Source organism: Podarcis muralis, chromosome Z (genome assembly GCF_964188315.1).
Source record: "Podarcis muralis chromosome Z, rPodMur119.hap1.1, whole genome shotgun sequence".
In the NCBI taxonomy this organism is placed as follows: domain Eukaryota; kingdom Metazoa; phylum Chordata; class Lepidosauria; order Squamata; family Lacertidae; genus Podarcis; species Podarcis muralis.
The window spans coordinates 1,246,011-1,270,158 of record NC_135673.1 but is presented as its reverse complement, the minus strand read 5'-3'; the positions used below and the strand labels follow the sequence as shown (position 1 = coordinate 1,270,158).

The 24,148-nt window shown below is 43.7% G+C and overlaps 1 protein-coding gene across 3 annotated transcripts in view; it reads left to right on the top strand.

Annotated features, from left to right (window-relative positions):
- Window positions 1–24,148, top strand: part of NEK6 (NIMA related kinase 6) — a 94,977-nt gene that overhangs the window by 44,355 nt on the left and 26,474 nt on the right. For all 3 annotated transcript variants that reach the window (XM_077922288.1, XM_028715363.2, XM_028715364.2), the window contains 3 exons: window positions 5,900–6,040; window positions 7,251–7,313; window positions 13,683–13,793. In XM_077922288.1, the coding sequence (XP_077778414.1) occupies window positions 5,900–6,040; window positions 7,251–7,313; window positions 13,683–13,793 (315 nt within the window). The remainder of the gene's footprint in view (window positions 1–5,899; window positions 6,041–7,250; window positions 7,314–13,682; window positions 13,794–24,148) is intronic.

The window sequence follows — 24,148 nt, the reverse complement described above, 5'->3', positions numbered from 1 at the left end:
AGGCTCTGTGGTTTAACCCACAGTACCACCCGCTTCCCTAGTAATAGTAGTAGTAGTAGTAGTAGTAATAATAATAATAATACGTTTATACCCCACCAATCTGGCTTGGTTTCCCCAGCGACTTTGGGCGGCTCCCAACAGAATATTAAAAACACGATAAAACATCAAGGGAACTCCACAGCTTGGTTTTCTGTTTCACAGTGTTCAAGTTAACTTAAGACATTGTGGGTTCCTTTGTGCAGTTTTGATACATGTGGAACTGCCTTATTCCAGGACAGGTGATATGCCCATCTGTCTACTCTGACTGGCAGCAGTCCTCCAGGGTCTTCAGCAGAGAAGAGTGTTTTCTTTCCCCCCTTTTTTATAATATTGCTATTAATTTTTACAACAACAAAACATCACATAAAAAAGAAAAAACATACACCAAAACCTTAAAAACAACTATATACACTATCCACATTAAATCCGAAACATGGGGCTACTAGAATCCCCTGACTTCACTCTGGCCCCAGTTCCCTTATTTTGTGTTGTTCATGCATGTCCATAAATTCTTTACCTCATTTTGCTTTCCAATTTTATACCTTATCTATAATATTACAAGCATTTTTTTAAAAAATCCTGCTAATGTATTAACTTGTATGCATTGCTTTTGTATATATGCAATAAACATTCCCCATTCCTTTTTAAATTTATTGTCTTCTTGGTTTCTAATTCTCCCAGTTAATTTCTGCGTATTCCATTAACTTAGTTTGCCAGTCTTCTTTAGTGGGGACTTCCTCTTCTTTCCAGCGTTGTGCTAATAATATCTGAGCGGCCGTTGTTGCAGACATAAACAAAGTCTTGTATTTTTTCGGTATGTCCAATCCTATGATACCTAATAAAAAGGCTTCTGGTTTTTTAATGAAGGTTATTTTGAACATTTTTTTCAATTCATTATATATCACTTCCCTTTTTTTATAACTTTACATTGCCGCCACATATGGTAAAAAGTGCCCTCCGCTTCTTTACATATCCAAATCTTATTATCTTTTGCTTTATACATTTTTGCTAATTTAACCAGGATTAGGTACCATCTGTATAATATTTTCATATAATTCTCTTTAAGTAAATTTCATGTCATTCTTCCATAGTCTTTCCCAATCTACCATTTGAATCCAATGAATTTGATTTTGAGAAGAGTGTTTTCAGCCTTCTTTGCAGATTTTTTTTCAGCTGGAGATGCCGTGGACTAAACCTAGAAACTTTTGCAGGCAAGGCATGCATTCTGCCAGAATTTGCAGTGTTAACATATGTTTATATCTGCTTGTTCTCATATCTATTTGTGTGCTCTCTCTTGTGGAGCAACTGGACTGTCCCTGAGGAGGTTTAATGGTATGATACTTGCTCTATTCATGCTTCCCAATCAGTTGAGAAATATTGTTACGTTCATGGATAGCAGCTGTGGCTTTATTTTGTGCAATTGCATTTTTATTTTTATTTTTTATTTTTTTAACTGCAGACCTCATGTTGTGAGCAAAGTTGTTGAGTAGACAACACTCATGGTGCCCAATAAGTGCTTTCTACCCATACACTTTTATCCAAGATGAAATGCATTGCAATATTCAGTGTGGTAACACCATGCTCTACATCATGGCTTCACCAATTCCCATGTGGCGTCAGTGCAGATGGTGTAGGCTGGAAGCATGTTACGAGGCTGACAAGGCAGGTCAGGTGCACCTTACAGATGCCTTTAATTGGCTCTGTACTGTGGTGTGTACTGCTCAGGCAGACATTCAGCCTCTTGCCTTAGTTTTAAAAATAGGTATTTCCGCTTTCCCAGTACTGGCACATAAACATATACCGCAGTGACACAATGAAGTATTTTTGCCAACTTTCAGTTGTGTACCAACATACAGTTTCCGTATTATTAAGCTGCCCATCTGACTGGTTGCCCCAGCCACTTTGGGCAGCTCCCAACAGGATACTAAAAACACAATAAAACATCAAACATTAAAAACTTCCCGATACAGGGCTGCCTTCAGATGTCTCTTATTAGTTGTGTGGTTCTTTATTTCCTGGGCATCTGATGGGAGAGTGTTCCACAGGGAGAGCGCCACTGCTGCCAAGAAGGCCAACTGCCTGGTTCCCTGTAACTCACTTCTCGCAGTGAGGGAACCACCAGAAGGCTCTTGGATCTGGGCCTCCATGTCTGGACTGGACAACAGGTGGAGACATTCCTTCAGGTATACTGAGCCAAGGCTGTTTAGGGCAGAGGTTGGCAACCTAAGGCCCATGGGTCGGTTCCAGCCCAGGAACTTCCTGGAACCGGCCCACAGCTGTTCCGTGGATTGGCGTGGAGATTCCGTGGTTTTTTTCCAGCGCTATGTTTTCTCTTGCCGCGGGGACCAATTTCTGAGCGCTGGTAATAGCGTGTGCACATGAGCATCTGCGCTCCACTGTCCCGGAAGTGTGCTGGAAATAGCTTGAGCGCACGCACGGGCATGCACGCTCCCGCCCTCTGAGAGGTCTGGCAGGGAGTGGACCAGACCAGCCTCAGAAAACGTTGCCAACCCCTGGTTTAGGGCTTTAAAGGTCCACATCAACACTTTGAATTATGCTCAGAAACGTCCTGGGAGCCAATGTAGATCCTTTAGGACTGGTGTTACATGGTTTTGGCGGCCACTCCCAGTCACCAGTCTGGCTGCCGCATTCTGGATTAGTTGTAGTTTCCGGGTCACCTTCAAAGGTAGCCCCATGTAGAGCACATGGCAGTAGTCTAAGCGAGAGATAGCCAGAGCATGCACCACTTCAGCGAGACAGTCTGCAGTCAGGAATGGTCTCAGCCACGTAGCAGATGGAGCTGGTAGACAGCTGCCCTGGACACAGAATTGACCTGCGCCTTCATGGATGACTCCCAGGCTGCACACCTGGTCCTTCAGGGGCACAGTTGCCCCATTCAGGACCCGGAGTCACCCACCCTCACTGCCCACCCCCATCCCCCAGAAACAGTATTTCTGTCTTGTCGGGATTCAACCTCAATCTGTTAACCTCCATGCATCTTCCATCTGCATCCAGACACTCACACAGGACCTTCACCACCTTCACTGGTTCCAGTTTAAATGAGAGGTAGAGCTGGGTATCATCCTCATATTGGTGAACACCCTTTTATTTTTATCAGACCTTTAAGAGTAACTGATATTGGGTCAAATGTATGGTGAATTGTGAACTAAATGAATGATGCATTGGGACCTTGTGAAATATGCAGGGAGGTTCAACTTCATAGAAGAAAGGGGGGAAAGCATTTTTTTTTGGGGGGGAATCCCTTCACCATGGGGGTAGCCAGGATTTTTGTTGGGGGGGGCAGGATTTTGTTGAGGGGACAGGAATTTTGTTAGGGGGCAGAACCGATGTTATTGATAAGTTGGTTAAGTATCTCTATGTTTTACTTGATATAGGGGGGCAGCTGCCCCCCTGGCTACACCCATGCCCTTAACTCCTACATGGGTTGATGGAAGGAGGGCAGAAAGACTTGGGCTCAGAGACCGTTGTGCCAAAGAGTGAGCTTCCTCCAAGCCCCCTTCTTCTCTCCCCCCACCTCTGATAGCTTCAGAGACAGAGAGGAGAGGTCTGTCGTCTTCTCTGGCCCACTGGTGGCTTCCAGCGGAGAGTGGAGTTGCAGCTCTTCATGCCAGCTGAGGTGTGCTCAGCCAAAACAAGCGACTGCCTCTCATCCCTGCACGGTACCTTCTGTCTGCTGCTAGGTAGGTAGCAGGAAAAAATTTAGAAGAGCCGCCCATGACTGTAGACAGTTTGGATGACAAGCAGTGGGTTGATTTTGTGGCCTAGCATTTCTCTTTCTTTTTACCACTCCCACCCCCCACTTAGACTGAAAGCGTGTCTGCTGTGGACACAATATTTTACTAATAACTGTCTAAACATGGCGGGAAAATGGCCTGCTCTAATAAATACGGAAGTTTTGGCATGTTTTGGTCTGACCTGGATATGCTACTTTTGTTCATGCTATAATTTTACATCCTCTCTTTGGCTCCATTGCTTTAATTAGGTCTGATAGGTTGTGATAGCAAATGCAAATCTAGGTCATTGCATATGTAAATGTGCAGCTGTAGCCTTGGCGGATGCCAGAGTCTATCAGCTGAGGTGTCCAGTCGTTTCCCGGCATTAATGGGGCTTGGTGAGCCGACTTCTGTGGCTGAGCCATATTGCAAAGAGTGAGAACTTGTCTGCAGGAAACTATGCTGCTCTGCTGCGTGTTTTGTTTTTTTCAGGTGAAGAAGGCAGCAGAGAACTGCTCTTGGCATTCCTTTAATGTACTGATGTGCATGAGAATGTTATCATTACTTATTGCGTATTTCAAGCCTTTTATGCATAATTATGATACCTTGTTGCATCCTCTGTTCACTGGACTATATATTGGAGTGGCTGGTGGGGTTGATAGAATTGCATAGTGCATATAAAGTTCAAGCCAGTAATGTTCTGTGTAGAAGTTACTGCTCCTCATGTTTGTTGTCAAAAAAAGCTGTGTTGTTTTGAGCTTCACCTGACATACCAGGTTCTGGCTTAGCTACACAGGGTGTAGTTATCCCTGCTACCGTTCCAGCTTCTAAGCCTGCACCCAGCTTTGAAAGCACAGTTCAGAATCATTGAGCTTTGCAGGACCTTTCCATCTATGCAGTAGCTCCTATTGTCCAGTTGCTGATTCATGCCAGCGCTGGAATCACAGGCATCCTTCCTGAACCCCACACAACAGTTGAGGCAAAGGCTTTCCAAAGCAGTATTGAATACTGATTGGTTCAGTAAATTCTGCTAGAAACGGTGCATCTTGTGAAGTGGGATGTGGATCTTGTGTCTCCTGCTATACTGTAAAAATGTTACCAAGCCATTGTACCATTTGCTTTGGGGAAACCCTTGTTTTCATAGCAGGAAACACCATGACAAAGTTGGTGCCGTTTACAGTTAAAAGCTCTCAACTCCAAAATCCCTCAAGGTATTGAATAGTGAAGGATCTGAATACATTTGAGAGGATGTGGGGCAGTTGTTTTTTCAGGGGGTGGTTTAAAGTATACATTAGTAAAGCATAAGTTTTGTACAGCAGTACAGAGTTCAGTCACTCTGTTTCTTACAGCTTCTGACTAGTTCTTAATCTCTGTTTTTCATACTGAATATGTTGTTGCTTTGCTGTTTTCATTCTTATTTACCATTTTGCTTGTTTTTATTGTTTTACTTTTTTAAAAAAAGTCCTTTGTAAATTGCTCTAGGAGCCATTTTTGGAACTGAAAAGCAAGGTAAACAACAACAACAACATTTCCTGACTTACAGCTAAATAAATAAATAAATAGCCACTGAAAGATTCTGTGGAGGCAACGTATGAAACTGTCTTGGTTGGTAGGTTGATCCACCTAGCCCTGGGGTAGCCAAAGTGGCTCCCTCCAGATATTGGACTCGCACTCCTATCAGTCCCAGTGAGCATGGCCAATGGTTAGGGAGTTGTAATCCAGTAACTTCTGGAGGGAGCTATCCTTGATCTAACCCAGCACTGTATACTCTAGCTTGCAGCTCTCCCTGGTCTCATACACAAGTCTTTCCAGAGTCTCCTTCCAGCGAGCCCTTTTGCATAGTGGTACCATAGAGTTGACCTGAAACCCTGTTTGCAGAATGCTTTACCATTTGTCTATGGTCCCTCCCAGAAATAATGCCACAAGCCACAGCATATAGCACTATAGCTCACCTTCCGTTCACAGGTCAGCCTGATATAGGTGGCTCTGAAATACTTTTGCTGGGAGAGGTTTGATCTAGTGGAAGAGCTCTGCTTCAGTTGCCTTCTGATGTAGTATAGCATTATGGTAGTAGGAATATATGTTTTCATTTAACCCACTATCCTCTTTTTCTCCTCCCTAAACAGAGGCATCTGACTTCATACCCTTATCGCTGCACCTTAGCAGACTTTCAGATAGAGAAGAAAATTGGACGAGGACAATTCAGTGAAGTCTACAAGGCTACTTGCCTTCTGGACAGAAAACCAGTGGCATTAAAGAAAGTACAGGTGAGCACTGGAGTACCCAAGTAAGACTGGATGAATGTGCCTCTTGGTGGCACAAATGGGCTAGTCGTGAACCTCCTTGCTTCTTGGAACTGTTTTTACCTGTGGATGGATCAGACAGCAGCTACTTATAGATATCCATTTGTGGAGTTGGCCATGAACCAGAAGCCTACCCTTGTTTGTTGTATAAAATGTTACAATCTTTAATATTTTTGGCTCCCTTCTACCATATGCTGTAGGCTGGATTTTGATTTTACATGGGCCTATTTTGGGTATCTCTTTAGTATACCCAAGCTAAAGGTAAAGGTAAAGGTACCCCTGCCCGTACGGGCCAGTCTTGCCAGACTCTAGGGTTGTGCGCCCATCTCACTCAAGAGGCCGGGGGCCAGCGCTGTCCGGAGACACTTCCAGGTCACGTGGCCAGCGTGACATCGCTGCTCTGGCGAGCCAGAGCCGCACATGGAAACGCCGTTTACCTTCCCGCTTGTAAGCGGTCCCTATTTATCTACTTGCACCCGGGAGTGCTTTCGAACTGCTAGGTTGGCAGGCGCTGGGACCGAACGACGGGAGCGCACCCCGCCGCAGGGATTCGAACCGCCGACCTTTCGATTGGCAAGCCCTAGGCGCTGAGGCTTTTACCCACAGCGCCACCTGCGTCCCTTATACCCAAGCTACTCTCATATAAAATAGTGAATAGCCCTCTGATTATTAGGATGAATATCTAAGCCTCTTTGCTTTTAATTAGTGCAGAGGAATATGCAAAAGAAGGCAATTTATTTTATCAATAGAAGAGGAGAGTCTAATTGTGTAACCCAAAAAGTCTTAGATCATAATTTGTACTCATTTCCCTGGCACTTTTCAGCGTATTCTTAAGATACACATTTATTTATACAGTATAATGTAATTACTTTGGTTTGTGTGGTTTGTTTGTTTGTTTGTTTGTGTTTATTAAGGTCAACAAATTGATGAGAAAACAACAAACTTAATAATACTTTCTCCAGTTGCATTTATGTGCTAAATGCTGGTGCTTCAGTTTCTGCTTTGTTTGCAGGTCTTTTTCATTCTTAAGAACCCCAAGAAACTAGGGAGCTTCAGAAAGGTCATGGTTGCCCAGGAGATGAGATAATTTAGGGATGATCTAGAATCTTAAACATGTGGGAACGTCCATATTTTTTGCTTGACTTTCAACATGTAACTCTCTTTCCTTTTGAAGATATTTGAAATGATGGATGCCAAGGCTAGACAAGATTGCATTAAAGAAATAGACCTTTTGAAGGTAAGAATTTCTCCAGACCTTTGATGATTATCTGGGAATGGAAAAGATTATTGTTTTCTGGTGTAACTTGAGAAAAGTGGTGTGTGGTTAGAGGCCCTTGAAGCAATCTATGATCTCCCACTATTGTACTTAACTCCTCCTTTTTTGGATGATGTGTGTGTGGGTTGTGGAATGGCAATAGAGAGTTATCTTTAAGATTTGTATGCTTTTGATGGAGGGAGCATAATCTTTTTCTTTGGTGCTGAAATGATCCCCTTTCTGTGTCAGTGTAGAGTTGAGGAGATGTGCTTCTTCCATACTTTCCTTTCCTTGGAAGAAGGCATGACTCTATTCTGGCTCTAAACCAGTATTTGGGCTCCATGCAGCTTCATTACTAGATTAGCCATAAGATGAGATTACATCAGAGCTGTTCTGTGTGAGCTGGTAAACGTATAGTGAGGAAAGAGCAAAGAATGCCAAACCAAACAAAGTGAAGATAATCAGTAATGCCTTTGGGTGTTGTAGCGCTCCATACAAAATAAGGCTTGAGTGAAGGTGGAGGGGAAGAGTCTCCCATATGGTACTAGATATATTCAGAACATTATGTCCACATATGTTAGAATCAAGGAGAAGTGAAATCAAAACCCTCAGAATGACAGGGGAATTGAGATGGTCAATTATCATCCCTCCTGTATAAGATGTCCAGAGGCAACTGCAGATCTCCCTGTGCCAAGCTTACCAGGGAGCCAGATGTTAAGTTGTGAATGCCATATTAGCTGGGCTGTGAAGACAAAAACGAGGAAAGATGATACACTGGGATAATTAGCACTTTCTTCTCTGCTTCCCTGTGTATTTTATGAAGGCATTTTACTTCCTTCTCTGGCTTCACCTGCATTCCCTAACATTGTCCTTGTTTGGCCAAGGTTCCCCTGCACAAAGTGGGAGTTAGGCTGGAACCTGACGCTTCAAGGCATTGCAGAATGATGATTTTTGAACTATGAAAAGAACAAGCGCAATGTGTGTCTTATTTTGAGTTAAATAATTCACACCCTACTTTTCCTGCATATATTTCCAAAGCAGTTTAATGTCTACAGCTTCCTATTATTTTTCACTCGGGCATTAGGACAGCTTGCGGACAGGTGATGGGTCAGGTTGCTGGGATGCTGCCAGGTTTCGCAAGGAAGGAGTCTAAACTGAATTGAGAGAGTGCTTACACTGAGATCTAGGTAGTGCTAGTGGAATTTACCAGAGCAGCATGCAGATAAATTGGCCCATGACAGTAGTAGTAGTAGTAGTAGTAGTAGTAGTAGTAGTAGTAGTAGTAATAAAATATTATTTTAATAAATAAAATAATAAAATTTAATAAATAAATAAAAATAATATTATTTATACCCCGCCCACCTGGCTGGGTTTCCCCAGCCGCTCTGGGCGGCTTCCAACAAAATATTAAAATAAAATAGTGCATCAAACATTAAAAGCTTCCCTAAACAAGGCTGCCTTCAGATGTCTTCTAAAAGTCTGGTAGTTGTTCTCTTTGACATCTGGTGGGAGGGCATTCTACAGGGCAGGTGCCACTACTGAGAAGGCCCTCTGCCTGGTTCCCTGTAACTTTGCTTCTCGCAGTGAGGGAACCGCCAGAAGGCCCCCGGAGCTGGACCTCAGTATCTGGGCTGAACAATGGGGGTGGAGATGCTCCTTCAGGTATACTGGACCGATGCTGTTTAGGGCTTTAAAGATCAGCACCAACACTTTGAATTATGCTTGGAAACATCCTGGGAGCCAATGTAGGTCTTTCAAGACCAGTGTTATGTGGTCTCGGCAGCCGCTCCCAATCACCAGTCTGGCTGCCACATTCTGGGTTATAGTTTCCAGGTCACCTTCAAAGGTAGCCGGACTGCAGTAGTCCAAGCGGGACATAACTAGAGCATGCACCACTGGTGAGACAGTGGGTGGGCAGGTAGTGTCTCAACATGCGTACTAGATGGAGCTGGTAGACAGCTGCCCTGGACACAGAATTGACCTGCGCCTCCATGGACAGCTGTGAGTACAGAATGACTCCTAGGCTGCACACCTGGTCCTCCATTCAGGACCAGTAGTGAATGGAATGGAATAGACCCAGCATAGTTGGAGGCACATGGGAATCAGAGGGATTCAGGTTGTGAGAAGGAGGCCGGCAATCTCTGCGCACTGGCATCTGTAGAAACAGCGTGCTGTGGAGTTGTATGGGAAAGGCAGCTAGTTCTTGTTGTGTAGGACCGATGTGATGACTTGTCATTATCCTGGCTCATCATTTCTTGAGCTTGGAATGGAGAGGTCAGCTTGGCCTGAGGAAGGCATTTCTGGTGGATGGAAGTTGCTGTGCTAGGAAGACACCCACGATCTGCAGCATCCCAAGACTCCTGGTACCAAATTTGATCATTTTTCTTTTCTAGAATCCGTGACAAGGACTTGGTTTGTGGTACTTGCCTTGCAGGACACTGTTGGATTTGCAGCTGTCTACAAACTCGTTTTACTGCGTAATACACTTTGTTGGAAAGCATTGTGAAAAATTACAGAGAGCAGTCACTGCTGGTCAAACACTTGCATGCATGCTGCTCAAAGCATGGTAGAAAGTCAGTTTGATAAATAATATTGTGTTGCAAAGGCATGAGGGATCTATTAGTAGTTGTTGCCTATCGGGCATTCCTTTCAAATGTATCCAAGTTTTTGACTGGAAGTTCCAACCAAATCTGACAGATTTTGCCCAAGATGTATATAATTCAGCTCTGAAGAGATGAACATACCACAGCAAAGATCTAAATGTCAACTTGAGATGCAGTTTTTAATGACATGATGCAGGTCAGCGTTTTTTGATAATTTGGTTCAGGTGCCAGATTTTTCCCACAGAGTCTAGGAGGGCAGAGTTGTTCAAGGATTTGTTTAGAGGCAAGGGGACTGCTTCAGTCTGTCTGTCAGCATCAGCAATTGGAATGCGCTTTGATCGGTCCTGCACAGCTAATAACATGTCAAATAAATATCTGCAACTCATTTCTTGTTAATTGATGGCTCCCTGGACAATTGTTCTTACAAATATATGCAGACTGAAGGCTGTTTTGCTATGCTGTACACAAGCAGAGGTAGGGATAATGTATACTTATGCAGAAATTTCATACTTGTACAGTTTATCCAAGAGAAAACAAGTTAGCTTATGTTCTGCAGTCTTTGGGATGTATTGCAGGGTTGCTCTATGGAAACAAGTAAAGTTCTACCATTAACTCCCAACTACTCTCTGCCATGAGACACAGAACACACACACACACACACACACACACACACACACACACACACACACCCCACTGTCCCCTGCATAGCTTTGAAGTGTGCTTTGAAACTTCAGTTTTTCATCTGTACAATTAAACAAGTTAGGTATTATTTGGTTTGCTTTATTTGCTGTTGTTTCAGGAAATGCCTCTCTCTTCGAATACAGGCCCCATCAGATAGAGATAGTAATATATAAAGTTGCATCTTTTGTCACAAATGAAGAAACATATTTTTCAGTTGTTTAAAAGGAAATAAAAATTTTAAGCGTCCAGTCCTTACAATAGATAGAGCCATTCTGATATAATCTAAACATATTAGTCAGAAAAGGTGAAGACCTCCTCTCAGTGAAGTAGTAAGCCTGTGGTTCATGTCTGGGGTATTTGGGCGTGTGGGTGGTTCAGAGAGGTGTACATGAATCTGTTTTGGTCTGTAAGCTTGCCTTGTAGCCACCTCTCCTTCTGGGAATGTTATCCCTGCAAGGCTCTTCATTCTGTGTCCCTGGATTCCACCTCTTCACGCACCAAACCTGTATTTACATTTTCTATGCATTGTACTTAGAACAAGATTGTCATTTACAAAAGAAGAAGAAGCAAGGGCTGCTTAAATTATTGTGTTACAACATTTTGTTTCTTAATTGGAGACGGGAGAAGAAATGTAGATAGCTTAGTTGGTAGAGCATGAGATTCTTAACCTCAGGGTTGTGGGTTCAAGCCCCACCCTGGGCAAAGTATTCCTGCATTGCAGGGGGTTGGACTAGATGACCCTTGTGGTCCCTCCCTTCCAACTCTACAATATTCTACGATTCCGTTAAAGAATAACCAGTTTTAAATTTTGCATTAAACTTCTATGCTTACTACATTAATCGAGGAAACCTTAGTCATTGGGAATTAGTCCTATAAAAAGTCGTGGCTGCGGGGGTGGGGGAATGAGGAGCACTTTCTAAACGGCAAGGAGAGTAATAGCAGCTAGTAATGTGGCTCTGAACATCAGCTGGCCTGCCAGCATCACTCTGTCCCGTTAGCGGCCACTTGCATTTTTGCATGCCTGTCGCTGACAGCGTTGCTCTACATATACATCAGGCATTTGCTTCCATCAAACTTTTCAGCAGCATTTACAAAATGAGAGGATAGCCGTCGTCTGAGCCAGAGTGTTTATGTGCATTAGAGGATGAAGCTGGAGTGAAGGTTCTGCAGGTTTTTTCCCCCATGTCAAAAGGCAGAAATTTCAAACAACCCTATTAGTATACAAATGCACTCGCTGGCATTGTTTCTTGTGGGTGCAAGAGCTCCAGATAAATGTGGTACTTGGAAAGAACATGAGTCTGAGCGGGGAGCTCTGGAGGCAGAGTTTGGTCCTGAATGCCTGGGTGGGAAGGCTGCATTTAATGAAGCACACAATAGCGGGAGGCATAATAAGGAGTCGGCCAGAATTGTGACCGGAAAGGAAGGCACTTGGGTGCATAAGACAGCACTTAAAGTGTTCTTGGTAAAATTGTAGTTTCATAGCTGCTCAGTGAGGATTTATTTTAGTCCTTCATTTTCTGGGCAGTATCCAAAAGGTCAGAACTTGCCTTTTTGGTTTGATTTAATATTGTGATGCTGCTTTATAACAGGCAGGTTCATAAAAGTTAACAGCAAAAATAAGAACAAATAGGAATTCAAAGCTAGAACCAATTTCCATTAAAAAAAATTAACAGGATATACCTAGCAATGTTAATGTAATATCAGTCAACAGTATATAAATATTAACAGATTTATTTATCTGTTTTAGAAAAGGCAAATAATATACCAATCAACATAATCATTTCCAATTGTTTATGCAACTGACTCCAATTCCTCTGTGGTAGCTGTTTGACTGGGGCACATGAAATAAGCATTGCGAGGTCTTCATACGCCCACAAAACCTCCTTGTTTGTCATGTCCACATTAAGCCTACAAGATGTAGGTGAGAAATGTTTTTGGGTGTTCATTTTATTCCAAATGGATCATATTCTGGAGATGATTGTTCCTCGTTTTTAGTATGAGTGTGATGCTACACTTATTTTTTTAATAATGATTACTAGCTTTTTGTAGTGAAGGACACTCAAGACAACATACAGAAACAAAAACCGTATCAAGGTACAATTATTATTATTTAATTTTTTTTTCATATTTTCAAAAAGAAAACATACTTTTTTAAAAACACACACATACATATACACACAGACATATACACTTATTTTCACAAAACCATATTCATGTCAATGCCTTTATGGGGTTCCCTGAACCCCAGGACTTCTTCCCACCCCTCCCCTGGCTTCCACAATTCTTCCACTTTTAACTGCCTCTACTTACTTTATCTAACTTTGTTATATTCCATTTTTATCCTTTGTTAATATAAATTAACATTATGCTAATTTAAGTGTTATGTGAATCCTGCTAATGTTTTTAAACTCTTACAGTGTTCCTTAATGTATTCAATAAAGTTGTACCATTCTCTACTGAGGTAATTTGTATGTTATGTCCCACATCTTTTGCCCAATGAATCATTACAGATTTTACTTCCTCATCTTTTGTTTTCTACTCCAGCCCCAATTTATACATTTTTGGCAGAAATTTTTCATTATTTTCCAACAGTTCTCTCTGCAATCTTGAAAATTCTTTACCAAAACCAGCTCCTTTATCCAGCCTAAAATGTCATTTAATTGATGATATTGGAGCCAATCAGTTAACAAGTGTCTTATATCTTCAATTTTTTTTTACATTCAGTTGATTTTCTTCCTCCTCAATTAGCAATTCTCTATATGTTGCCCAAACCTTTTCCATATTAGTTATTTTTTACTGACAGCGCTTCTAATGGTGATAGCCACCATGGGGTTTTGTTCTCTAATAGGTTCTTGTATTTTTCTCATACAGCATAAATTGACTTTCTGCTAATATGGTTTAGATTCCCTCATGGATTTCCCCCTAACTTTGAGGGAGTTGTTGACACTGAGAAGTCCCCCATCAGACTCTTGCCTTCCCTGCTCCATGCATACCTGTGAGCCATTATGACACCCTGGTCTTCTCTACATTCATATAGTGATTGTCCTTCTACTCTGTCTATTTGCAGCAATTGAACCACCCCAACATAATCAAGTATTTGGATTCATTTATTGAGGACAATGAACTTAACATTGTATTGGAACTGGCAGATGCAGGTGACCTCTCTCAGATGATTAAGGTAAGGAGAAGCCTTATTCTTGAGGCTACACAATTACTTTGCTAAAGCAAACTTTCAAGATTGGAATCAAGGGCACATGGGGAAATGGAGCATTTAAAAGTCAGCACAGGGTGGTGCATTTGTCATATAAGAAACTAGAAAAAGCTTCTCAATTTCTGTTACTGACTTCTAGCTGGAAGCAGCTAGAGGGCGGAGCAGCCAAGTGCCCTTTTCCCAGCCTTGGGTCAGAGGTGTAACTTGCTATGCTCTTAATAATTTGGGCCAGTGCTAGTGAATTAATTTATAAAGTATTAAAAATCACAAGCTCTCTAAGTGTCATTCATCATAAAATAGTAGATGCAGCCAGCTATAATTCACAGAACAATTAAATATGCATAAAATAATTATCAAAACACAGATAAGAATCAGTGAAATGTTTAACAATGAATATAGGTAACTAATTTGTACGCCTGGGTAAAAAAGGTAGAAGGTAAAGGACTTCTGGACGCTTAAGTCCAATCAAAGGCGACTATGGGGTTCAGCGCTCACCTCGCTTGTCAGGCCGAGGGAACCGGCGTTTGTCCACAGACAGCTTTCCAGGTCATGTGGCCAGCAGGACTAAACCACTTCTGGCGCAGCGGGACCCTGTGATGGAAGCCAGAGCACACGGAAACACTGTTTACCTTCCTGCCTGAGATAAAAAAAAAAGGTGACCAGCAGGTTTCTGAAATGTTACACCAAACGTGTCTGCCTCCTGTCTATTGGCAGAGAGTTCTAAGGCACAGGCGCTGCCATGTCAAAATATTGGCTCCTTGCAAATGAATGAAGATTAAGTGGCACTTAGAAGAGGGCAAGTTCTGCAGGTTGAAACAGTCAAATAAGCAAATATGGGGCAAGGTGCTTTCTCAAGCAAAACTGGTTCCGAGCACCATGGGCTTTATATAGCCATAGTAAAACCTTGGACTTGGCCTAGTAACAAATTGGCAGCCATGAAACTGTGAAAGGCAGTTACCCTCTTTGACCACGTAACTTTTTCTGTACTGGTATTCAGTTGATAGGCACTTCTAATTCTTAGGCAGCTACTGAAAGCTTTCCCAACGGCTCTTGGCCTTCTTTGCTTTAAGGCCTGAGACTTGGGGGGGGGGGTGTGTCTTTCCCTGTGCTGTTCTCAGGAATCCTTGTGTGGTGGAACCTGCTTCAGCTCAGCTGCTGTCACCTGGTTTTCAATCGTTTCTTACATGTTAATCTGGAGACAGGCATTCCCTGTGAGAACAGATGTAGCCGCTCATATTTCCCCCCGTTTTGCCGCCACTGATCTGAGATTATCATAAATGATCGTTTTAGAAAGCTCACCACATGCCAAGAAAACCCCAGCTTATATTGAATGAATGAATCTTTATTTGCATTAGCCATAGCAATAAAACAACAATACAATATACAAAGAATAGAAGTAAAAAGTCAATTATATAAAATACATTTTTGGGTTTTGAATCAATAGTCAAATAGTGGATCTTATTCTGATTGCCCCAGCTAAAAGCCTTGCCACCTTTGCTGTCACCTGCTCATCTTGATCTGCCAAGAGAAAGGGCAGTGTGGCTGTGGCTGGGCGACCTGGAATGGACAATAAAAGAGGGGTGATAACCTCATTCCTCAAGTCTTTATAAAGAGTGCAAGCCAGAAGGGCATGCACCACCGATTCAGTACTGCCAGCTCCACAGGGATGCCATCTCCACAGTACTGCCATTTCCACATAAGCGTTTTTCATGTGGAATCTGTTGGAATCATCCCTTCAGTACAGCCAAGGGCAAGACATTCAATCTTGCGAGAGTAAAAGCGCGTCTATATTTTAGAATTGCTAGGTTATGCAGATAGGGTGCCAGAGAGTCGAAATGGGAAGGTGGAAAATAATCATACCATGGGCAAAATTTCCTTATTGTGGCCAAGTTGTTCTGACGCTCAGTATCATTTAGGTGCCGACAAGTTAGACTGTTTGCTTTACTAAAACCCAAAGTGAGCAGTTGTTGTGGTGATAACCCACAAGAGTGAAGTTTTTGATAGACAATTTTAGTCCAGGGGCTCTTGTGACAATCTTACAGCACTAGGGATATTAGACCGGGGTGATTTGAGTTTAGGCAAAGCCAATAGTTAAGTGTCCTACGCCAGATCCATAATTCTACCTAGGGAAGATTAGCCTCTAGCTGCAATGAGGAGTTTGGGACACAGGGTGGTACAGGGAAAATTTGCCTTAAGAACTTTGATTGGACAGCTTCCGTACATCCAAGGGAAGTGCCTGTCCAAATCTGAGCCCCATACAAAAACTGTGCTAGGGGTTTAGGTTGGAACACTTTCAGGACCGATGGTATATGTTTACCACCTTTTGTGTAGAAGAAGCATGTCAGAATTTTGGTGCTCTCGGATGCTTTTCTTTTGCACATTTCTGGTGTGCTCCCCATGACCCTGTAGCCTGGGAAATAAGGCCAAGATATTTGAAAACTTTGACCTGTTCAATTGGCTGGTTGTCCATGCGCCATCTATAGTTTCTTGAGAAAACCATGGTTTTGGTTTTCTTGTAATTCACGGTCAGCTATTCTCTCTGGCACTATCCTGAAAATGTTCTCATAGGTCTTTTTCAGCCTACTTTTGTTTGCGATAGAATAGAAGAACCGCATCATCTGCATATAATCAAATTAAGATGGGTTTTGTGGCCAATTTAGGGGCATGATACAGCTTTCAATTTGATGAAGGCTGTGTAAAGCACACCATGTTGTTTCTTAGCATACTTGTCTCTGAGATGTGCTAGGACAAAGCAATGATCTAGGATGGATCTGCCTTGCCTAAATCCCGCTTGCCCTTCAGCAATAATAACCTCATCATCTGTCCTGATGGCTAGTTTGTTATAGAGGGCCTTTCCAGCTTATATTTTTATAACCACACTTGGGCAAAGCCAGGTCAGTTCCACTAATATAATAATAATGTGCGGCAACCGTATGGGATGCTGCACATGCACAATCTGTACAGGATGCCGCACATGCGCACTCCGTACAGGCTGCTGCTTGCACGTGGCAGCCGTATAGGCTGCCACTTGTACGGAGTCCGTATAGGCTGCCACTTGTACGGAGTCCGTATGGGCTGTCACTTGCACGACAACTGTACGGGTTGCTGCGCCAGTGGCATCCCGTACAGACTGCGCATGTGTGGCATCCCATATGGAGTGAGCATGTGCACCAGCCCATACAGTCGCTGTGCAAGAGGAAGCCTGTATGGAAGCCTGTATGGATGGTGCACGAGAGCGGCAGCCCATATGGACACCGCGCGAACTGTGCCCGTATGGGCTGCGCGCGCATTCAGCCGATCTACCGCCGGGGGAGGCAGGGGCCATCTTATCAACCAGCAAAGAGTAGCATCTGGGGTGGCCCATCCCCTCTGCCCCCCACTTCATTAACCCCTGGGCGCCCTCCTGTCGTTCCTGTTGTTGCTGCTAATAATAATAATAATAATAATAATAATAATAATAATAATAATAATAATAATTTATTATTTATACCCTGCCTATCCGGCTGGGCTTCCCCAGCCACTCTGGGCAGCTCCCAACAAAATATTAAAATACAGTAATGCATCAAAAATGAAAAGCTTCCCTAAACAGGGCTGCCTTCAGATGTCTTCTAAAAGTCTGGTAGTTGTTCGCTTTGACATCTGGTGGGAGGGCCTTCTACAGGGTGGGTGCCACTACCGAGAAGGCCCTCTGCCAGGTTCCCTGTAACTTGGCTTCTCGCAGGGAGGGAACTGCCTGAAGGCCCTCGGCGCTGGACCTCAGTGTCTGGGCAAAATGATGGGGCAAAATGATGGGAGGCAAAATGATACTCCTTCAGGTATCCTAGACCAAGGTCGTTTAGGGCTTTCAAGGTCAACACCGATACTTTGAATTCTGCTCGGAAATGTACTGGGGGCCAATATAGGTCTTTCAAGACTGGTGTTATGTGGTTTCGGCGGCCACTCCCAGTCACCAGTCTAGCCGCTTCATTCTGGATTAGTTGTAGTTTCCGTGTCACCTTCAAAGGTAGCCCCACATAGAGCGCGTTGCAATAGTCCAAGCGGGAGATAACTAGAGCATGCACCACTCTGGCGAGACAGTCTGAGGGCAGGTAGGGTCTCAGCCGTTCATCAAGGGTATAAGACCAGGCTCTTAGATACCACTTGGGTTTAGAATGTCTGATTCTGTGAGAATTTATAGAGAATTTCTCAAGGCTCTGATCCGAGTGCGGCATATATTGATTATTTTGCTGTTCTGCTGGTCTTCCCTGCAGACTTAAGAGCCTTGCCCTTGCAGTGCAGTACAACATCTCTGTTTTGAGTTGGCTTTCGGTGACCCGAGCAAGTCCCAAGGTTCATGTTAGCACAATGTTTTCTTCATATAATCCGTTCCAAGATTCTGAGATGATGTGATCTAAAAGAACTCTTGGTGTGGCCAAGTCAGCGCTTTGCATGGAAGCATTCTCTTTTCTTTGGGGCAGTGCTGTGTTTACTGTCAGGAGTTCAGCCTACACTCGAGTAGCACCCTGGCAGAGACACATGCCCGACTAGCATGTTCCCTCCCTCCTGGCCGATCGTTTGGGAGCTTCAAAAGCTTTCTTCTGCCTGAACATCACAGTGACCGATGCCAACAGCCACCGGCACACTTAGGGATCCGCAGAGTTTGCACAACTTGCGTGACAGACCTCAGCAACTCAGCATTTTGGCTAATCTACTTTATTTACATATAAACACACACGGAGCACTGCAACATGGCTCTCTCTCTCTCTAGCATCAGACAGCAAAGAGGAAAAGAACAAAGGTCCACTTCACGGAACACAGGAACACAAACATCCTGTCTCCGTCACTTCCCATTCTGTGGAGTCAAAACATACACTGTCATGGGATAGACAACAATCCCATGACTGCAGTCATAGGCCAGGAATTCTAACAGGCAGGCAATGGCTTATTTCGGACTTGGGCTTCTTACCTTTACATTTCTGAAATTTATTTCTTTATATACCACCTTTTCCTCTTAAGTTCAAAGTGATGTACATGGTTCTCTCATTCCCGTTTAGTCCTCACCAATACCCTGTGAAGTAGGCTTGGCTGAGGGACAGTGACTGGCCCAAGGTCACCCAGGGAGCTTCATGGCTGAATTGGGATTTGAACCCTGGTCCAACACTCTGGCCCTTCTAATCAGTACACCACACTGGTCTAATATTTGTCTGCTCATAATTTCAGGACACACTGTCAGGGAGGGATTAGAGTAAACAGTTCACAGAACATGAATATGTGTAAAAGAATTTTAACATGGGCAAGGATAATAAGAAAAGAGAGCTTAATGTGGAAAATAGCACAATGGGCTCTTCATTATTATCAGCGGGACGTGAGCTCCGTCTGCTGTCGTGATTCTGGGATATTGATTATTTCCTTTCCTTCATGGAGCTGAAGGTGGTGTGCATATTTCACCTCATCTCCATTTTCTCCTCACAACAACCCTGCGAGGTAGGTTAGACTGAGAGTGAATGACTGTACAGTGTTTCCTTGGGTTAAGTACTTAATTCGTTCCAGAGGTCCGTACTTAACCTGAAACTGTTCTTAACCTGAAGCACCACTTTAGCTAATGGGGTCTTCTGCTGCTGCTGCGCCGCTGGAGCACAATTTACTGATCTCATCCTGAAGCAAAGTTCTTAACCCGAGGTACTACTTCCGGGTTAGTGGAGTCTGTAACCTGAAGCGTCTGTAACCCGAGGTACCACTGTACCAGGTTCACCCAGTCAGCTTCATAGCCAAGTGGGGATTTGAAACCTGGTCTTCCATGTTCAAGTCCAGTCTTCTAACCACTACACCAAATGACTCTCAGTAAGTACAGTCATACCTCGGGTTACAGCCGCTTCAGGTAGCATTTTTTGGGGTTACGCACCCGCTGAAACCCAGAAGTACCAGAATGGGTTACTTCTGGGTTTTGGCAGTTGCACATGTGCAGAAGCACTAAATCATGCTTTGAGCTGAAGTGCCGAATTGCAACCCGCGCGTGCGCAGACGCGCCACTGCAGGTTGCGAATTCTGTGGGTTGCGAACGTGCATCCCGCATGGATCACGTTCACAACCCAAGCATCTACTGTACGTGGCTTTACAGCCCTTCATGGTTTGCATACTTCCAGTGTGTCCACTGCGAGTTTCAACCCGGTGAATACTTTCATGTTTGAAGAGGAGGTGGGTGTCTGAACACATGGAAATAAATGTTGTGGGAGTAAAGTGGACCACAGCTCTCTGGTGTGTAACTACTCTGCGGCGTGTGCGTTTCTGTGCTCACCCTTTCAGCTGTTATGTTTCCAGATTCAGTTCCCATGATTTTTTCCTATTTAAACCAAATCCAAGTACAGTGGACCCTCTGGATACGGATTTAATTTGTTCCAGGGGTCTGTGCACACCCTGAAAAATCCATAACCAGAGGCGCCGCTTCTGCGCACACGTGCAGCGCGATAGAGCGGTTCTGCACATGTGTGAGCGGCAAAACCTGGAAAAATACTTCCAGGTTTGCCACTTTTGCAACCCGAAAATTACGTATCCAGAGAGGTACGTAATCCGAGGGTCCACTGTATTGAGACAGAATTGTTGGGAAACAAAGTCACTTCCCTGTCCTTTCAGAGAAATAGTAGGATAGCTGCAACAATGCTTAGAAGGTGAGGAGTGGTTTAAAGCACACCCAACCCCCACCCCCACCCCTCAGGCTCCCTCTTTGCCCGGCCCCTGCTGCCTACATTATTTATGAGGCATTACGAAGCTGATGTAACTGAGGGTTGCTAGCAGTACAACTCACTGGAGAATTTTTGGCTTTCTGTGAAATGTCAGGGAAATCGTAGAATGTGTTTTCTTTTTCTCCCAATAAGTATTTGTAAGTAGCCCAATTTCTTCTCATGGTTTTTTTCTTAACTGAGAATGCCTCTGTCAGGGACAGCCACCATGGTGTCTTTGGTTCTAGTAGGTCCTTATATTTGGCCCACACTGTGTAAAGCGATTTCCTAATCATGTGATTCATAAATCCTTTGTGGATTGCCTCTATTCCTCTGCCAAAGGTCTCTCCTAGGCCCATGTGTTTAGTTTGTGTCTTCATAAAATCCCAGGAGATGTTGTCAAATGCCTTTTCAGCGTCTACTAACATGAGTACTGCTGGTTTATCACTTATATCCTCCAGGTATTCCAAAATATTGATGACATTCCTAATATTGCTATTTAATTGTCCTCCCGCAGTTATTTCTTAAGTTTATAGTAGTAATAGCTTCATTGCCTTGATGCTAATCAGTGTAATTTAGTTCCTTATTTTCTGGAAAGTTTTACTGCTATTGCCACTCAGGTTTTGAGGCTTCTCACTGGGGGGGGGGGGGGACCTTTTCCCTTTTGCTTCCGCGAACGGAATCAAGGGTCCACTTTTCACGCTGCTGCTGCTTTCTTTGTGGGCTCAAGACACCCTCTTGAGCATTTTGGGGTGTGCGTCGCTCTCACGCTACCCCCAAAAATCCCCCAGCGATCGTGCTCATCTCCAGAGAGCTCAAACGCATGACCTGCTTCGGGATGTGATCAAACCGGAAGTTGCATCTCACAGAACTTCAGTCTGAAATGCCTGCAAGGAGTCGCAGGACTTTCTCATTCACATACTCTTTAATGCTCCAGTGTGGAATAGTCTGTGTTCAAGACAGCTGAGTCCCAGGTGTGGCTGCAGTGTGGCATAGAAGCCGTAAGAGTGGTTGAGGCTCTCTGGTGAGAGTGTGAATTGTAGAATGTTTATAAATTCCTCCCCTTTTTATTGTAATCCTCAGAGAGAAAATGGTAAAGATTGTGTTGTGGCCTTTAACTAACATAGGTGTCAAGTGGAGGTGGGTGTGTGGGTGGGACCTACAGTACTACTCCAAACAGATGTAGTTCCAGATCTGTCCAGAGAAGGAGGGCACAACGGAAACATGGTCTAAAAGATGTATCACTAGGTGCAACCAAAGTCTTCAGTTGCATTGGTTTAGGTGGACTGGATGACCATTTAAGCTTCATTCCAGCAAGGACATGTACCACTTGGCTTAAAGGTGTGTGATTCTTGCAAACAAAGGCTGTACAGTAGACCCACAGCTTACACGTAGTTTACTTTCGCAATTGCTGCTTTGCGCGGGTGGTGGGGAAATAAATAAATAAATGGAGAACGGGGGAAACAGATGGAAGGGGCCATCTAAGATCTCACAAGACCTCATAAAGGCCCCAGGAGATCTTGTGTCACCCACAGCCTTCCAGTGGCCTCACATGACTTTCCCAGAGCTTGGTAGGGTACGATTCGTCACATGGGGGCCACAGTTCCAGGGGGGGTTTCCTGACTTTATGTTTTTTGCCTTTTGCACTGACCTCCAGAATGTAACCCCTGCATGAGTTTCTGGTCTATTGTGTTTATTTTTCTGCTCAGAAAATACAGTATTTTGCTTTCTGCTGAAACGGTGGCAGAAGTTGATAATTAATTCTGAGGATGCTTACACTGTGCAAGGTTGGAAATTGTTAATTGGTCCTGGTGTAGTACCTTGAAAGTCTGATTTTTAAAGTTGATTTCTGTTATACATGTATTAAGGAAATATTTGGCAGTGGTGGAAGTCTTTGGAGTTCAGTGGGTGGAAGGGGGAGTAGGTTCAGAGTCTTGCCTTCGTGCCTTCTGCCACTCTGATCATGTTCAGAGTTCCAATTCCATAGGAAAACAAACATTCAAGAGAGAATGCTGTATAAATTAGGCAGTGTGCAGAATTTGGGATTTCTTGAAATGCCATGTCATATCTGTCTGTTTAATTTCTATTCCACCTTCATCCGAGGATCACCGGGCAGTTTACAATATAAAAACACAAAAATGCATAGCATAGTAACAAACAAAAACAAATTTTAAAGGCTACAGATTGTGTATTAGCCAAAGGCCTGAGAGGTATAAGTGAGTGGCGCAACCCCATAGTCGCCTTTGACTGGACTTTACTGTCCAGGGATCCTTTCCCTTTTATAAGAGGAATGTTTAGCCTGGTGCCTAAAAATACTGTATTTTTCGCTCTATAAGATGCACCTGATAATAAGATGCACCTAGTTTTAGAGGAGGAAAACAATAAAAAAAAATATTCTCTCCCTCTCTGCGCAGTGCCCCTTCAGCAAAGTGGCAGGAGAAATGGAGCCCCTTCCATTTCTCCTCCCGCTTCGCTGAAGGGGCGCTGCGCAGAGAGGGAAAGTTGCACAGCGCCTCTCCAGCGAAGCGAAGCCAGGAGAGCAAGAAGGATCGGTGCGCACCAATCCCTCTTGCTCTCCTGGCTTCAGGGATAGCCGCCCAAAGCCTCCGGAGCGCAGCGGGAGCGCTCCCGCTGCACTCTGGAGGCTTCGCCTTGCTTTCGCTGAAGCCATGGAGCCTGCATTCACTCCATAAAACGCACACACATTTCACCTTACTTTTTAGGAGGGGGAAAGTGCATCTTATTGAGCGAAAAATACAGTAAGCAGAGAAGACAAGATGCCAGGCAAGCCTCCTTGGGGAGAGCATTGTCCAAATGGGAAGCCTCTGCAGGAAAGGTCTTTTCTCGTGTTGCCATCCTCTGGACCCCTTGTTGAGGGGGACATGAAGAAGGGCCTCAGATGATGACCACAGGATCCGGGTAGGTTCCTATGGGGAGAGGTCGTCCTAGAGGTATTGCGGACCTGAGCCACCGCATTGTAAGGCATCATTTTATGAACACTCACAGCCTTAGTTACTGCAGTCCATTTGTTTCGATCAGTAGTATGCTACAAGTATGGAACCACAAAATTCTAGAGTTAGAAGGGATCCCAGGGTCATCTAGCCTGACCCCCTGCAATACAGGAATAGCAACTAATGTAATCTGGCATCTTGTCTGTTTTTGGGCATCCCAACTTTCTGGGGCGTTTTATCCATGTGCAAACTGCTGCAAAAGTGCTGCCATATCTGATATTAGAGGAGCATTCAGCAGCTTGTTTACTAAAGGGAGAATTCTTTTATAATGATGCTTCTGATGAACATCTTCAAGATGCTGGGTTTAAAAATAAAAATAAAAAAACAGCAACACACCCCTAACAAATCCTTTTGTTTCTTAAGGCAAAGCACTCCAGACATTTGTTGTTTTGAGGCATTAAATATGTTCTGCAAGGTAATTAACGAGATTAATGCTGATTATAATTGGTGTCCATTCAAAAATGTCAAACCTATTTAAGCATATTTTTCATAATGCTGTTAATTAGTGAATTGCATTGAAGTTTCTATACATAGGCAAGGAGTTAAATGGGAAGCAGAGGCCGAACTACTTTGCCTGATGGTCTTGAGGACAACAGTAAGGTGGCAGCTGATGAAC